A 16,595-nucleotide genomic window follows, 5' to 3' on the forward strand; every position below is an offset into this window, starting at 1 on the left:
GAGGTGTGGGCCAGCAGTTGCAGGAAGTGTTGGGGAGTGAGTACAAGGCTACCAGCTTTGTGAAGCCTAGTGCAGGGTTGGCTCAGGTAACTGAGAGCGTAGGGGAGTTATGTAGGAATTTTACGAAAGAGGATCAGATAGTGACAATGGGTGGAACAGGGAATAGTCTTGATAGGGACGGAGAATGGGAATATGATGTAGGTGGTGACCTAGTAAAGATAGTTACTCAAAATGGTGGCACTAATGTGCATTTTGTGCAACTGTTTCAGCGTTGTGATTGGCCTCATCATAATGCGGCTCTTAGGCTTATTAACATGGGGCTGGAGAAAGCACTGATGTCAGAGGGCATGGGTCACATATCAGTGGGCCAGTTGTGTATATTAGTAGATCGGGTTTCACTAGGCATGGCCTGCAGTGCAGTGGGTATGGGAAGGAAGGCTGGGAAAGCTTATAGGTGACAGTGTAGTGGGTGGTGGTGGAATCACTGATGGAAAAATTCCTGTAGTATTTGGCGTTAGAGCTGCATCTTTCTTAGATTAAAGTCAGCTGATAGATATACCTTCTTAAAGGAAGTCTCTCTAACTAAGGGATCACCTTCAGCGGATATCATGTTTCCAAGTAGAGAAGGAGTTAGCATATTTCATCAGAATATAAGAGGTATTAGAGATAAAGTTAGTGAACTGCTTATTGACGTTCACTTGAAGTTATTGGTATGTCGGAGCACCAGTTAATTTGGCAATCCAGAGGTTTCCTTTACCAGGTTACAGAGTAGCTGGCTGTTTTTCAAGGAGTTCCTTGCAGGGTGGGGGAGTGGCTATGTACATAGAAAACAGTATTCCATTTGAGTCCATAGACGTATCACGGCACTAAACTGAAGAGATTTTTGAATGCTGTGCAGGGGAAGTTTAATTTAGTGACACTAAACCTGTAATAATTGTTGTTTATAGGTCCTGTAACTCTGGCTTCACAGAATTTTTTGATCAAGCTAGAGAGGGTTTTGGATTCACTTTATAGGAAGTTCCAGAAATTAGACTTCAATATTAATTTTGTATATGATGGTGCAAGAAAATAAATGTCACATATTATTACAAACTGTGTAGGAAAGTTAATCCAACAGCAATAGAGAGTTTTTAAAATCTCACCAAGGAACAAGAGTGGCAGGATGTTTATAATGCCAATAACATAGATGACAAATATAATGTTTTCCGTAACACATTGCTCATGCTTATCGAGAGTTGCTTTCCATTAGAATGTTCCAAATGGGGTACTAGCAATAAAAGGCCGCCTGGGTGGATGACTAGTGGGATAAGGATATCATGTAGAACAAAGCGTTAATGTAAAAAAATAGTCACAATCAAGCTAGAGTAGCCCAAGGCAAAGAGTATGTGGAAGCAAATGGAATAGCTAATTCACAGGACAAAATTAAAACCATATGGTCAGTTGTGAAGGAAGTTTCAGGTGAGCAGCACAAGGTTGACAATGTAAAGTCAGTTCGTAGTAAAAATATTTCTGTTACTGATAAATCAGATATATGTATGGTAGTTAACAATCATTTTCTGAACATTTCTGGTGAATTAAATACAAATCTAGTCTCTACAGGGAATCATATAACTCTCTTGGCAAATGACTTTCCGAGATTGATGTCTGAAATACTCCACTGTGATACAGACAAAGGGGAGATTGAGTCAATAATTAAATCAGTGAAGACTACAGACTCTCATGGTTATGATGGAGTGTCTAGTATAATATTAAAGTACTGTGCTGCACAAGCTAGCCCTGTGTTTAGCCATGTTTACAATTTTTCCTTTAGGAATGGTCAGTTTCCTGAAAGATTAAAGTACTCAGTAGTAAAGCCACATTATAAAAAGGGAGAAAGGGGTAATGTAGACAATTTTAGAGCTACTTCAATGCCATCAGTGTTTGCTAAAGTTATTGAAAAGGCTGTGTATGTAAGGATAATTGATCATTTTATATCACACAATTTGCTATCAAATGTACAGTTCAGCTTTAGAAGTCGTTTAACAACTGAAAATGTTATATAATCTTTTCTCTCTGAGGTACTGGATGGGCTAAACAAAAGATTTCGAATGCCAGGCGTAGTTTTTGAGTTAACTAAGGTGTTTGATTGTGTTGATCACAAAATATTGCTCCAGAAAATTACAGAATACGGGCAGTTACACACAATTGCTTCACCTCTTACTTAAGCAACAGACAGGAAAAGGTCATTATTCAGTGTTGAGAATGGCTGTGATGTGGGGTCTGAGTGGGATAAGATCAAGTGAGGGGTGCCCCAAGGATCAGTGTTGTGCCCACTCATGTTCCTTATTTATATAAATGATATGCCCTCTAGTATTACGGGTAACTCTAAAATATTTCTGTTTGCTGATGACACTAACTTGGTAGAAAAGGATGTTGTGTGCAACTTTGGCTCGGTTTGAAATAGTGCAGTTCATGACCTAAGTTCATGGCTTGTAGAAAATAAACTAACGATAAATCACAGTAAGACTCAGTTTTTACAGTTTAAATTCAACAAAACCTGACATTTTAATTTCACAGGATGGTCATATGATTAGTGAAACTGAACAGTTCAAATTTCTAGGTGTTCAGATAGGTTGTAAACTGTTGTAGAAAGCCAACGTTCAGGATCTTTTTCGAAGACTTAATGCTGCAATTTTTACTATTCCAAACATATCTGAAGTGTGTGATCATTTGACACGAAAATTACTCTACTTTGCTTATTTTCATTCACTTATGTCTTATAGTATTATATTTTGCTGTAACTCTTCCCATTCTAAAAGGATATTTTTGGCTCAGAAACGGGCGGTTCGAGCAATAAGTGGTGTAAGTTCATGAACCTCTAGTCGACCCCTGTTCACGAGACTGGGTATTTTGACACTGGCGTCTCAATATTTATGTTCCTTACTGTCATTTCGTGTTACTAATATGAGCTTATTCCCAAGAATAAGCAGCTTTCACTCAGTTAATACTCGGCAGAAATCAAACCTGCATTTGGATCGGACTTCCTTAAGTCTTATGCAGAAAGGTGTGCAATACACTGCTGCAGCCATTTTCAATGAGCTACCATTTGAATTCAAAACTCTTAGCAGTAATCCACACACTTTCAAATCGAAACTGAAGAGTTTCCTCATGGAACACTCCTTCTATTCTGTCGAGGAGTTTCTTGAAAAATTAAGCTGATTCTTGTTGTATTATTGATTGCGTTTACTTAAACGTATGGACTGACTTTTTTCAGGATCATAAACATTTTATTTTTGTCTGTTATTACTTTTATGTTGTAATTTCATATACTAACACGATCCATGACCTTGGAGATTTGCTCCTCAATTTGGTACTACAGAACGTGGCTTATAAATAAATTGTGAAATGTGGTATATACTCAAGAATTCTGATGGCTTTGGAGAATGAAAATCTCAAAAACCATAGGTTTTGGAAACAGAGACGTGTAACTTAGCTTGTTCTGTTCCACCACAATATTCATAACACAGTAGACATCGGCACTCAGGCTAGTCCAGGGTTTCTTGATGTAGGAAGGCATTTGTCATGATCCCGCACTGCTATTCAGTGAAATGTGAGGGGGGGGGGGGGGGGGTGTACAGAACATCAGATCACATTTGTGACAGGGTTCAAGACTTCCTTGCAGACAGAACCCAACATGTAGCTCTTACCAGAACAAAATCAACAGAAGTAAGGCCTACAGGTACTTTCCACAGTACCCAAAGGAAGTGTAATAGGACTGTTACTGTTTACAGTGATCTAATGATCTAGTAGAAACTGTCTGAAGCTCTTAGAGTGTTCGCAGATGATGCAGTTGTCAGTAGGCTTTGATAGTTGACTCTGATCGTAAGTAAATGTAACGTATTGTGCATACATAGCAAAAGAAATTCACTACTTTACGGCTACAGTGTTGATGACAGAGGAAACAGTATGTACCATAACATATCTCGGAATAACTATTCAGTGAGACCTTAAGTGGAATGACCACATAAAACAAATGGTATGAAAATTAGACACCAGACCTAGATTCATAGCAACAATCTTAAGGAAATGTAGCTCATCATGAAGGAAGTTTCTTACAGGGGGAGAGAGACAGAGACAGAGAGAGACTGGGACAGAGAGAGAGAGACTGGGACAGAGAGAGAGAGACTGGGACAGAGAGAGAGAGACTGGGACAGAGAGAGAGAGACTGGGACAGAGAGAGAGAGACTGGGACAGAGAGAGAGAGACTGGGACAGAGAGAGAGAGAGACTGGGACAGAGAGAGAGAGAGAGAGAGAGAGAGAGAGAGAGAGAGACTGGGGCAGAGAGAGAGACTGGGACAGAGAGAGAGAGAGAGAGACTGGGACAGAGAGAGAGAGAGAGAGAGACTGGGACAGAGAGAGAGAGAGAGAGAGACTGGGACAGAGAGAGAGAGAGAGAGAGAGAGAGAGAGAGAGAGAGAGAGAGAGAGAGAGAGACTGGGACAGAGAGAGAGAGAGAGAGAGAGAGACTGGGACAGAGAGAGAGAGAGAGAGAGACTGGGACAGAGAGAGAGAGAGAGAGAGACTGGGACAGAGAGAGAGAGAGAGAGAGAGAGAGAGAGAGAGAGAGAGAGAGAGAGAGAGAGAGAGAGACAGGGACAGAGAGAGAGAGAGAGAGAGAGAGAGAGAGAGAGCGAGACAGGGACAGAGAGGAGAGAGAGAGAGAGAGAGAGAGAGAGAGAGAGAGAGAGAGAGAGCGAGACAGGGACAGAGAGAGAGAGACAGAGAGATCCAACATCCAACAAAGAATGGCCCATTGTATTACGGAATCGTTTAATCGGTGCACTACAGGTGCATTCAGACTCCAGTGGCAGACATTACAAGAGAGGTGGTGTGCATCACAGAGAGATTTGAGTTTGATATTTCGAGAGAGCTCTTTTCAGGAAGTATGAAAACATATTACTTCCTCCCACATACATCTCTTGAAATGACCACGATGAGAAAATCTGAGAAAGAACAGCCAACACAAATGTTTATAATGATCACTTCCCTCCACGCAATTCGGGAGTGGAACATACAAGGGAATCAGTTAGTGGTAACAGAAGTACCCTCCACCACACACTGTTAGGTGGCTTGTGGAGTATATAGGAGTCAAGTAACTCATTCCATATCATTACGCTTAATCATCCAAAAGACCAATGGAACATGTGACTAACACATGTGGACTTCATAAACTCTGAACAAGAATGTTACCTTCCAGCTTAACATATATGTCGGCTACCCTGCAGATAAGTATGCTACCACAACTAAGATTTCATATTCACAATCGCTGACTTCACTAACTGTGAACCAAATGGTCACATCAGAGCTAACCTAGAACTAGGGCTACACTTCAGATTAATCTGTCATAGATTTATTATTTATGTTTGTCTGTTTCACCAACTTGCAATGAAATGTTACCTTCCAACCTAAACTAGACCTTAGGCACCAACTTAATCCAAAAGTTACCAGCATAGAAATGTGAGTCGCAAAAGCAGAATGTTGTGAAAGCCCATCCACAAAATACAATCAGTTCTTATTTTTGTGCCATAAAGACATCTAGTTCATAACTGTTCTTTGGCTACCACATACTAGCCTCCTGTTGGCTGCTTGAAATTTGATATGGAGACACATTACCAATATCTGCTCTGTACTGTGAACAAATGCAGTGTGTGGGTTTGTGAAGTTTAGCTGGAAAGACATTGATAAAATTTGATTTCCCTCTATATTATTTTTTGGAATGCAAATTGTGGTGGACTTGCCAATGGTGTAGCCTGAGGTGAAAGGTGATATTTTGGTTCTCCCTTGGTGAAGTGATATTGAAGGCTTCAATTAACACAATTTGGCTAATACTCATGTCCCCCTGCCCCCTTCGCCTCCCTTATCCATTTGAGCTACCCCAAATAATAGTATCAGAAAAATCTAGTAAACACAATCTAAATCATGACCTACAAGAAATAAACAGAATATCGTAAACAAAATATATGACCAACATTTACAACTGATATATACAAAGAAAAATATCCCAGACACCATCATAGGTAACACACTACATCACAATTCAAAGAATATAACTGATGGGTTGTATTGTCACTAGTGCCCCATTTCCACAGAATGTAGATGGATATTTGTACAGTCACTCATTTTCCTGAACTTCAAGTATTGGCTTAATGTGATAGTGCTTTGCCCTCTTTACTCCTGGCATACTGATTATAATGGTAGACAGATCTGAAGCATTGCCCGAGGTCAGATTTAAGATAGGTGGGAAGCTGATAATTTGGTTGAGATCTGGCAAAGCCCCCACCTCCTTCCCATCTCATCCCAATTTTCTTCTTAGTGGGTACCCCAGCAATGAATTTATTAAAAGAAGGTGGCATTTTACACTTTTTATTTATTAATTTTATTTATTCATGTCTAGTTTCAACCTTCTAAGCTATTCTCAAGTGATTGTGGTTCTGTACAAAATAAATTATATTATCTCTCAAAATAGAACTATAATGATGTGGATGTGAACATATTTCAAATACCTTTAGTACACAAATTTTGATGTTTCCAAAGGTATTATATTGAAGGAAGAGTAAAGCTAAGCATGAAATAATAATTTCGAATACTGTGACCGTAGATTTGTGTGTGCAGTTGAGGAAAGTTAATAATGGTAAGAAATAAAATAGTAACGAAAAGAAAAGAAACATAAATATTAAAATATATGGGGAGGTGAGATTAAAATTTAAATTTCATTTTATTGTGGACACGTATGCTATTGTCCATTAGCAGAATGTGGCTGAAGTTACTGAGGTTTTTGTACATTTAACATCTGTAGCTATATTTGTGGCCTTGCAGAGGAGCCCTGTTTTTCTCGCTGATGCACCCAAGCTTTTCAAATCTTTCAGTGGTGTTAATAACAAGATAGACACGAAGCCCACACCTACTACAGTAGTAGAAGTTTATATGCCAACTAGCTCTGCAGATGACGAAGAAATTGAAGAAATGTATGATGATATAAAAGAAATTATTCAGATAGTGAAGGGAGACGAAAATTTAATAGTCATGGGTGACTGGAATTCAGTAGTAGGAAAAGGGAGAGAAGGAAACGTAGTAGGTGAATATGGATTGGGGGTAAGAAATGAAAGAGGAAGCTGCCTGGTAGAATTCTGCACAGAGCACAACTTAATCATAGCTAACACTTGGTTCAAGAATCATAAAAGAAGGTTGTATGCATGGAAGAAGCCTGGAGATACTAAAAGGTATCAGATAGATTATATAATGGTAAGACAGAGATTTAGGAACCAGGTTTTAAATTGTAAGACATTTCCAGGGGCAGATGTGGACTCTGACCACAATCTGTTGGTTATGACCTGTAGATTAAAACTGAAGAAACTGCAAAAAGGTGGGAATTTAAGGAGATGGGACCTGGAAAAACTGAAAGAACCAGAGGTTGTACAAAGTTTCAGGGAGAGCATAAGGGAACAATTGACAGGAATGGGGGAAAGAAATACAGTAGAAGATGAATGGGTAGCTTTGAGGGATGAAATAGTGAAGGCAGCAGAGGATCAAATAGGTAAAAAGACGAGGACTACTAGAAACCCTTGGGTAACAGAAGAAATATTGAATTTAATTGATGAAAGGGGAAATATAAAAATGCAGTAAATGAAGCAGGCAAAAAGGAATACAAACAGCTCAAAAATGATATTGACAGGAAGTGCAAAATGGCTAAGCAGCGATGGCTAGAGGACAAATAAATGTAAGTATGCAGAGGCTTATCTCACTAGGGCTAAGACAGATACTGCCTACAGGAAAATTAGAGAGACCTTTGGAGAAAAGAGAACCACTTGTATGAATATCAAGAGCTCAGACGGAAACCCAGTTCTCAGCAAAGAAGGGAAAGCAGAAAGGTGGAAGGAGTATATAGAGGGTCTATACAAGGGCGATGTACTTGAGGACAATATTATGGAAATGGAAGAGGATGTAGATGAAGATGAAATGGGAGATATGATAGTGCGTGAAGAGTTTGACAGAGCACTGAAAGACCTGAGTCGAAACAAGGCCCCCGGAGTAGACAACATTCCATTGGAACTAATGACGGCCTTGGGAGAGCTAGTCCTGACAAAACTCTACCATCTGGTGAGCAAGATGTATGAAACAGGCGAAATACCCTCAGACTTCAAGAAGAATATAATAATTCCAATCCCAAAGGAAGCAGGTGTTGACAGATGTGAAAATTACCGAACTATCAGCTTAATAAGTCACAGCTGCAAAATACTAACACGAATTCTTTACAGACGAATGGAAAAACTAGTAGAAGCCAACGTCGGGGAAGATCAGTTTGGATTCCGTAGAAACACTGGAACACGTGAGGCAGTACTGACCTTACGACTTATCTTAGAAGAAAGATTAAGGAAAGGCAAACCTACGTTTCTAGCATTTGTAGACTTAGAGAAAGCTTTTGACAATGTTGACTGGAATACTCTCTTTCAAATTCTAAAGGTGGCAGGGGTAAAATACAGGGAGCGAATGGCTATTTACAATTTGTACAGAAACCAGATAGCAGTTATAAGAGTCGAGGGACATGAAAGAGAAGCAGTGGTTGGGAAGGGAGTAAGACAGGGTTGTAGCCTCTCCCCGATGTTGTTCAATTTGTATATTGAGCAAGCAGTAAAGGAAACAAAAGAAAAATTCGGAGTAGGTATTAAAATCCATGAAGAAGAAATAAAAACTTTGAGGTTCGCCGATGACATTGTAATTCTGTCAGAGACAGCAAAGGACTTGGAAGAGCAGTTGAACGGAATGGACAGTGTCTTGAAAGGAGGCTATAAGATAAGATCAACAAAAGCAAAACGAGGGTAATGGAATGTAGTCGAATTAAGACGGGTGATGTTGAGGGTATTAGATTAGGAAATGAGACACTTAAAGTAGTAAAGGAGTTTTGCTATTTGGGAAGCAAAATAACTGATGATGGTCGAAGTAGAGAGGATATAAAATGTAGACTGGCAATGGCAAGGAAAGCGTTTCTGAAGAAGAGAAATTTGTTAACATCGAGTATAGATTTAAGTGTCAGGAAGTCGTTTCTGAAAGTATTTGTATGGAGTGTAGCCATGTATGGAAGTGAAACACGGACTATAAATAGTTTAGGTAAGAAGAGAATAGAAGCTTTCGAAATGTGGTGCTACAGAGGAATGCTGAAGTTTAGATGGGTAGATCACATAACTAATGAGGAGGTGCTGAATAGGATTGGGGAGAAGAGAAGTTTGTGGCACAACTTGACTAGAAGAAGGGATCGGTTGGTAGGACATCTTCTGAGGCATCAAGGGATCACCAATTTAGTATTGGAGGGCAGTGTGGAGGGTAAAAATCGTAGAGGGAGACCAAGAGATGAATACAGAAAGCAGATTCAGAAGGATGTAGGTTGCAGTAGGTACTGGGAGATGAAGCAGCTCACACAGGATAGAGTAGCATGGAGAGCTGCATCAAACCAGTCTCTGGACTGAAGACGACAACAACAACAACAACAACAACAGTAACAAGAATGTCCAAGCCCAAAACACAGTTTACCTGGATGTTCCAATACTGTACTTAAAATACTTGTGATTGGATGATACTGTAGACCATTTAGTAGTAATGTAGTGCTAACTAATAATCGAAAATTACACTTCATGGTTCTGAAGGTAAATATTGAATCCGTCAGTACTACCTGTCATCATTGATCAACTAAACCATCAAAATGTCAGATAAAACCATTTACAGATATCAAATTTACTTCAAATACACACCACAATGAGGATTATTGTTCTTTTCATGAAATCATATTCATTGGCTTTACCAATTCACAACTGAATCTTACATAACCCTAACTAGACTTCAGACTACAACACAGTTCACTGACACCACAACACACAGTCCAAAAAGCAAAATAAATGTTGTCAGTGTTCTGTTTCACCTCTGTTCACACAAAAATGACGTGATAGGTCATTTATCATTACATCATTGGTCAGAACCAAGAACCAATGTTTGGTATCAGTAGGTCCTGGTTTCACAAGACTAACGCACAGGTCATGTTGCTTAAACATGTTTGGTTACAACAGTAAATTTGTTGTAATTTTTATATCATTTACAAATTGAAATTTACATCACTAAATTAACACACAAATTTCTAAATATATATTACTTAGCTAAGCACTATGCCTCGGTATCAGGGCCTTGAACATGATAATGAAGAACACTCTGCAGGACCACTTTATTTTACACATCCGCTTGGTGCCACTCCCATGACAGCCATCTAAAGTTGGCTTTCTCAGTGTTTTGAACAGTGCACAGTGTGGAATGATCGTTAGATCAACTAATGTTTTGAGGCACATAAGGACAGGTAATTCAGGGATACACTATTTTAACATACCCCTTGCAGATCTTTATTAGACATGAAACTGTATATAAATTTTAGAAAAAAAAGGTATGTATTTATGGGGTGAGGATTGGTAGGGGGTAGGGGTGGGGGGAGGGCAGTATTTGCATCATAGCTTTGGAAGACCTGGAACAATTTCATCCATGTTGGATACAAATGTGTCATAGTAGAGGAGAATTGATTTGGGGTAAGACCACTTTAATATCCTTATTTGTGTGAGTGATAAGAGTAACTTTGGAATACCCATAGCAGTTTTGACAAAACTAGCCATGTGTTTGATTTACCATATCTGGAAAACATATTAGTGTATTATTTCTGGCACACTTAGGTGAGTTGTGATGGAGAAGAGGGTGAAATATGAAAATAAAACAAACAATATTAGTATCTAATCAACAGTTAGAGTTTCTAGGCTCCGTGGGAACACTGCAGATAACTGTTAACTCCTAGGGATAGGAGAAGCTGTAGAAATGGGTCTCATGTTAAGAAAACTATGGAATACTTCACATTTGTCAAAATACCTGGGCTGTTGTGCCACAGTCGATGTTTCTCCAAGAAATTCATTTGACCACAACACAACAACCCAGAATGTTTCAGTAAGTTCAACATTTCTGGACATGAAAGTTAACATTTTGCATGTTGGAATATTTCTAACAGTTTCAGCCAAAGCTGGTACGAATAAAACTTGTTACATGGGGGAGGGATGAGATTAAGATTTCATAAATGGTATCAAGAAAGAATAAATGGGAAGAAAACTTGCCCCCAGATATTCCTTAGTTTTTCTCTTTTGATTTTTCTGTGTCCATTCAACACTCGTACATTCCCCAGAGCCATTTCTCTCTTACCCTAAATTAAGAACCCACTGGTCTCTGAACCTTGAGTCTGACATTTTGTGCACATGTTTTGATCTGCTGCTATCTGTTTTTATTCACTGAAATGTAATAGTAAAATGTATTTAAATTTCTGAAGTGTGGCAATGGAAGCTAACAAGAAATATTTTAAGTCTTTTAACATGAAAGATTCAGACTCTAGAGAGCCTGAAACGAAACTATTTTTCCATCAGGAACAGATTACTTTAACCATTACGCAATGATTGTTGACCCATGTTCTGTAAATTTATGTTAATTACAAAAAACATGGTGATGGTGCTACATGTATTATCAACATTAAAAGCCGAGGCAATAGTTACATTGTAAATACAGGCTTTGTATTTATGGTATAATTTTTTTCCTAAGTAGACATATAAATAGAGGGAAAAATACTTCCATAAAAAGCTGTTAAAATTGTAATTAGAATTTTCAACATTTTAACCAATTTACCACCAATTTAAAGGTTTTACAGTTAACTTAATTTTTATTTTATTTACAGTTGCTGTACATCAAAGAGTGAAGAAAGTTGACTGTCTCTCTTTGCATGATAGGTATTTATTTGAAATCCCTTGAGAGTTATTGTGAAAAGGAATAATGTAAATAAAAGATTTTTTGAGGATTATAATCTTAAAACTTGGAGAAATTGTGGTGTTTAGACTTTGCATTTTCCGCAGTATGGTATTGCTAAGGTGAATGCTGAGATTGTTTCCCTTATTAGGCCATTGTCGACTTCCTGCCCTATTCTCACCTTCTTTTTCTTCTCTGTTAACGTTTTATACAGGTATATACTCTGATGTGATAAATCATGGGTTCTTCCCAATATCATGTCAAACCACCTTTTTCCTGGCATAGTGCAGCAGTTCGACATGTCATGCACTCAAGAAGTTGTTGGCAGTTCTCTGCAGAAATATTGGGCTATGCTGCCTCTATAGCCTCACGAAAGGGTTGCCAGTGGAGGATTTTGTGCACTAACTGACCTCAATTATGTCTCATAAATGTTCGCTGGGATTCAGACCAAATAAGTCACTTGAATTGTCCAGGATGTTCTTAAAAACCTATGGTGAACAATTGTGGTCCAGTGACACGACATCGTTGTTTTAGAACATGAAGCCCATGAAAGGCTGCAAATGGTCTCAAAGTAACCAAACATAACCATTTACAACTAATGGTCAGTTTAGCTGGACTAGAGGACCCACTCCATTCCTTGTAAACACAGCCCACACCATTATGCAGCCACTGATAGCTTACACAGTGCCTTGTTGACAACTTGGCTCCATGGCTTCATGGAGTCTGCACCACACTTAAACCCTACCATCAGCTCTTCTCAACTGAAATTGGGACTCATCTGACCAGGCCACAGCTTTTCAGTCATCAAGAGTCCAACCAATATGATCACAAGTTCAGGAGAGATGCTACAGGCAAAGTTGTGATGTTAGCAAAGGCACTTGCATCAATTGTCTGCTTTTGTTGCCCATTCAATACACTGTCCTAACAGATACGTTCATCATACATCTTAAATTGATTTCTGTGGTTATTTCATGCAGTGTTGTTTGTCTGTCAGCACTGACAACTCTATGCAAATGCTGCTGCTCTGTCATTGACTGAAGATCATCGGCCACTGCATTGTCCTCGGTGAGAGGTAATGTATGAAATGTGGTACTTGCGGCGCTCTCTTGACACCGTTGATCTTGGAATACTGAATTAACTAATGATTTCTGAAATGGAATGTCCCATGCATCTAGTTCCAAGTACTATTCCACATTCAAACTTTGTTAATTCCTGTTGTGTGGCTGTGATCACGTTGAAAACCTTTTGACACCAGATTACAACTGACCGCTCCACGAATGCACTGCCCTTTTATACCTTATGTACCCAACAAAGGTACTGTGGCCATCTTTATATGCTTGTATCGCTATCCCATGACATTTGTCACTTTAGTGTATTAATTAATACTGCAATGTACTTGCCACCTCAGTGTATTAATACTGCAATGCACTTGGTGTGTTGTATGCTGCTGTACTGAATGGTCTTTGGACAAATAAACAAAAAAATTAAGTCAGTTATTATTATTTCACCACATCTCAGTAATGAGACTGAATGGTGTGAAGTTAGAAATATGCTACTATTTTATGCTAAACATGTTTCATTAATTATAGAGAAGATGACCAATAAATGCAAATAACTTTTTGTTTAGGTGAAAATGGAAGCTGTAAGTGATGAGCTGCATGAAAAGCAGTCTGCTATAATAGTGCAACCCAATCCTGTGCCTGGCCACAATCTGCAGCTACACTATAATCCTGAGATTGAACTGTCAACTGACACAGATGATAGCTTATCTGATGCAGGTGTGTATGGATTTTTATTTGATGTTTTATAACTGTCCTGCTTCATGTTTACATGGCATTGTTTCAAATTCAAGAAATTACTTCTATATCTGTTGTAGAGAATTTAATTTGCCATCACAATACATGAAATCTATATGAATAAATGAAATTTAAACTCCTCCAAAATTTAAACCCAGTGGGATAATCTGGTTTGTGACAAGGTGGCTTTCTCAAGTGTTTGGGGGAAAGGTGTAAGGGGGAGAACCATGTAACTGCAGTTGTGATAGAAACAAATCATCTCTTGTGAGGCTGTTGGTAACGAAATTACAAAGTGTGGGAAGCACAACCAATTTGCCTAACTAGCCTGGGATTTAGAAAAGTTATCCATTTTCATCTCTTAGTTTTCCAAATCCTATTTCTTTTCTTTACCATTAAAAGAAACCTTTCACTCAAATATCCAGATACAGTATCATCTTTCACTTGTTTGTTTGCTTTTGATATGCAGTGTTATTAATTTTAGGCTTTGTCTGCATTTTTCAGATTTTGAGATAGTTATCATACTCTGGTTTACTTTAGATGCTCCTTATATTTGTGTTTCCATGTTCACATTAAATTTGAACATACCTATCAAAACACTGCTTTGTTAAAAAGAGAAAGTTAAAAAACAATTAATGAAATTATAAAAAATAGGATTGTATATCTGCAAAATGTTTTGCAAGCACTCAGTATGTTACTGTCAAGTAACCGATTGGAGTGGTCATAATCACTTGAAGAGGCTTATTTTCCAGACTTTAATAGACCTGTAAAGAAGTGAAACAACTCTTTAAAAAGGGCTCCGAAGAAGATACAGGAAATTACCATCCAGTTTCCCTTCTTCCTGTCTTTTCTGAATTCTCTGGAATGATTGGAGCAATCCAAATTCAATATTTCACACACATTTAATGTAATCTCAAAAAATCAGTTTGGTTTCCAAAAAACAAAAGTACAGTTTGTGCAAGTAATGAATTTGTGAACAGTTAGTTCCACACTAGACAATAACAAAATGCTGCAGGAGCTTCTGACTTGCCCAAAATATTTGACAGAGAGAAAGCAAAAAGTTCTCACAACATGAAGAGAAAGAAAGTAGTGCTCAAAGTGGTGAACTGTTTAAGAGGGGGTATCACAAGGCTCAATTTTGTGTTCAATCCTTTCTTTTTTATGTAAATGGTTTACCTATATATATAAGTTAAAATTGTTTTATTTGGTGATGACACCAGAATACTGATAGAAAATACAAGCATGGAAGACATTGCTGAAAATGGCATAAAAACTGTGTAAAAGCTAGATATCCGGTTTCATGTACATGGTCTAAAACTAAATATTTCAAAAATGCAACTGATGCAGTTTAAGACGAAAGTCTAAACTAAGTCATTCAAATTATGCCCTGGAACCAAACAAAGCAGAACCTATTAATTTCTTAGGAATGCAACTGGATGGAAATGTCATGGTTCTCACACAGACTATCTAAAAAATAAACTAAATAGCCTGGCATTTGCGATGTAGTCTTAGCCAACGTTACTGATAAAGATACAAACAGTGTACTGTAGTTACCTTGAGGCAGAAGTGAGATAGGGTAATGTCTTGCATCTATATCTGTATGCTACACTTGTGTACATCTGTTCTTCAGGGAGAAGAAATAAAGACTTTGAGGTTTATTGATGACATTATATTTCTGTCAGAAACAGCAAAGGGCTTGGAAGAGCAGTTAAATGGAATGGATAGTATCTTGAAAGGAGGATATAAGATGAAAACCAACAAAAACAAAACAAGAATAATGGAATGTGGTTGAATTAAATCAGGTGATGCTGAGGGAGTTAATTAGGAAATGAAACACTTAAATTAGTAGATGACCGATGATGGTCGAGGTAGGAAGGATGTAAAATGTAGACTGGCAATGGCAAGAAAAGCATTTCTGAAGAAGTGAAATTTGTCAGCATTGAGTATAGATTTAAGTGTTGGGAAGCATTTTCTGAAGGTATTTGTCTGAAGTGTAGCCTCGTATGGAAGTGAAACATGGATGATAAACAATTTAGATCAAAAGAGAATAGCAGCTTTTGAAATGCAGTGCTACGGAAGAATGCTGAAGATTAGGTGGGTCGGTCACATAACTAATCAGGTAGTACTGAATAGAATTGGGGAGAGAAGGAATTTGTGGCACAACTTGACCAAAAGAAGGGATCTGTTGATAGGACACATTCTGTGACTTCAATGGATCACCAATTTTATATAGGAGGGAAGTGTTTGTGATAAAAATTGTATAGGGAGACTAAGTGCAAGAGATGAATTCAGTAAGCAGATTCAGAAAGGTGTAGGTTGCAGTAGTTATTCGGAGATGAAGAGGCTCGCACAGGATAGAGTATCATGGACAGCTGCATCAGACTGGTCTTTGGACTGAAGACCACAACTACTACTACTCTGTAAACCACTGTGAAGTGAATGGTAGTGGATACATCCCATTGTACTAGTCACTGAGGTTTCTTCCCATTCCATTCCCATACGGGGAGCACATGAACAATTATTGTTTGAATGTGTCTGTGTGTGCTGTAGTGTTTCTAATCTTGTCCTTATGATCCCAATGTGAGTGATCATAGGGGTTTGTTGTATGTTCCTACAGTCATCATTATAGCTGGTTCTTGAAGCTTTGGTGGTAGACTTTCTCAGGAATGTTCATGACAGTTTTCTAGAGTCTGCCAGTTCAGTTCAGTTTCTTCAGTATCTATGGGATGCTTTCCCATGCATTACACAAACCTGTGATACTCATACTGCCCTTTTTTGTATACGTTCAATATTCCATTGCCAATTTGGTATGGGTCCCACATACTTGAGCAATATTCTAGAATGAGTCACATGAGTGATTTGAAAGCAGTCTCCTTTGTAGATTCATTGTACTTCCCCAATATTCTACCAATAAACCAGTCTACCACCCTGCTTTACCCATGACTGAGCCTTTGTGA

The 16,595-nt window shown here is 38.3% G+C and overlaps 1 protein-coding gene across 3 annotated transcripts in view; it reads left to right on the forward strand.

Annotated features, from left to right (window-relative positions):
- The window catches only part of LOC124778009 (ski oncogene), a 642,389-nt gene that overhangs the window by 609,331 nt on the left and 16,463 nt on the right, over positions 1-16,595 (forward strand). For all 3 annotated transcript variants that reach the window (XM_047253582.1, XM_047253584.1, XM_047253583.1), the window contains one exon: positions 13,473-13,623. In XM_047253582.1, the coding sequence (XP_047109538.1) occupies positions 13,473-13,623 (151 nt within the window). The remainder of the gene's footprint in view (positions 1-13,472; positions 13,624-16,595) is intronic.

The sequence above is a fragment of the Schistocerca piceifrons genome, chromosome 2 (assembly GCF_021461385.2).
Source record: "Schistocerca piceifrons isolate TAMUIC-IGC-003096 chromosome 2, iqSchPice1.1, whole genome shotgun sequence".
Lineage (NCBI taxonomy): Eukaryota > Metazoa > Arthropoda > Insecta > Orthoptera > Acrididae > Schistocerca > Schistocerca piceifrons.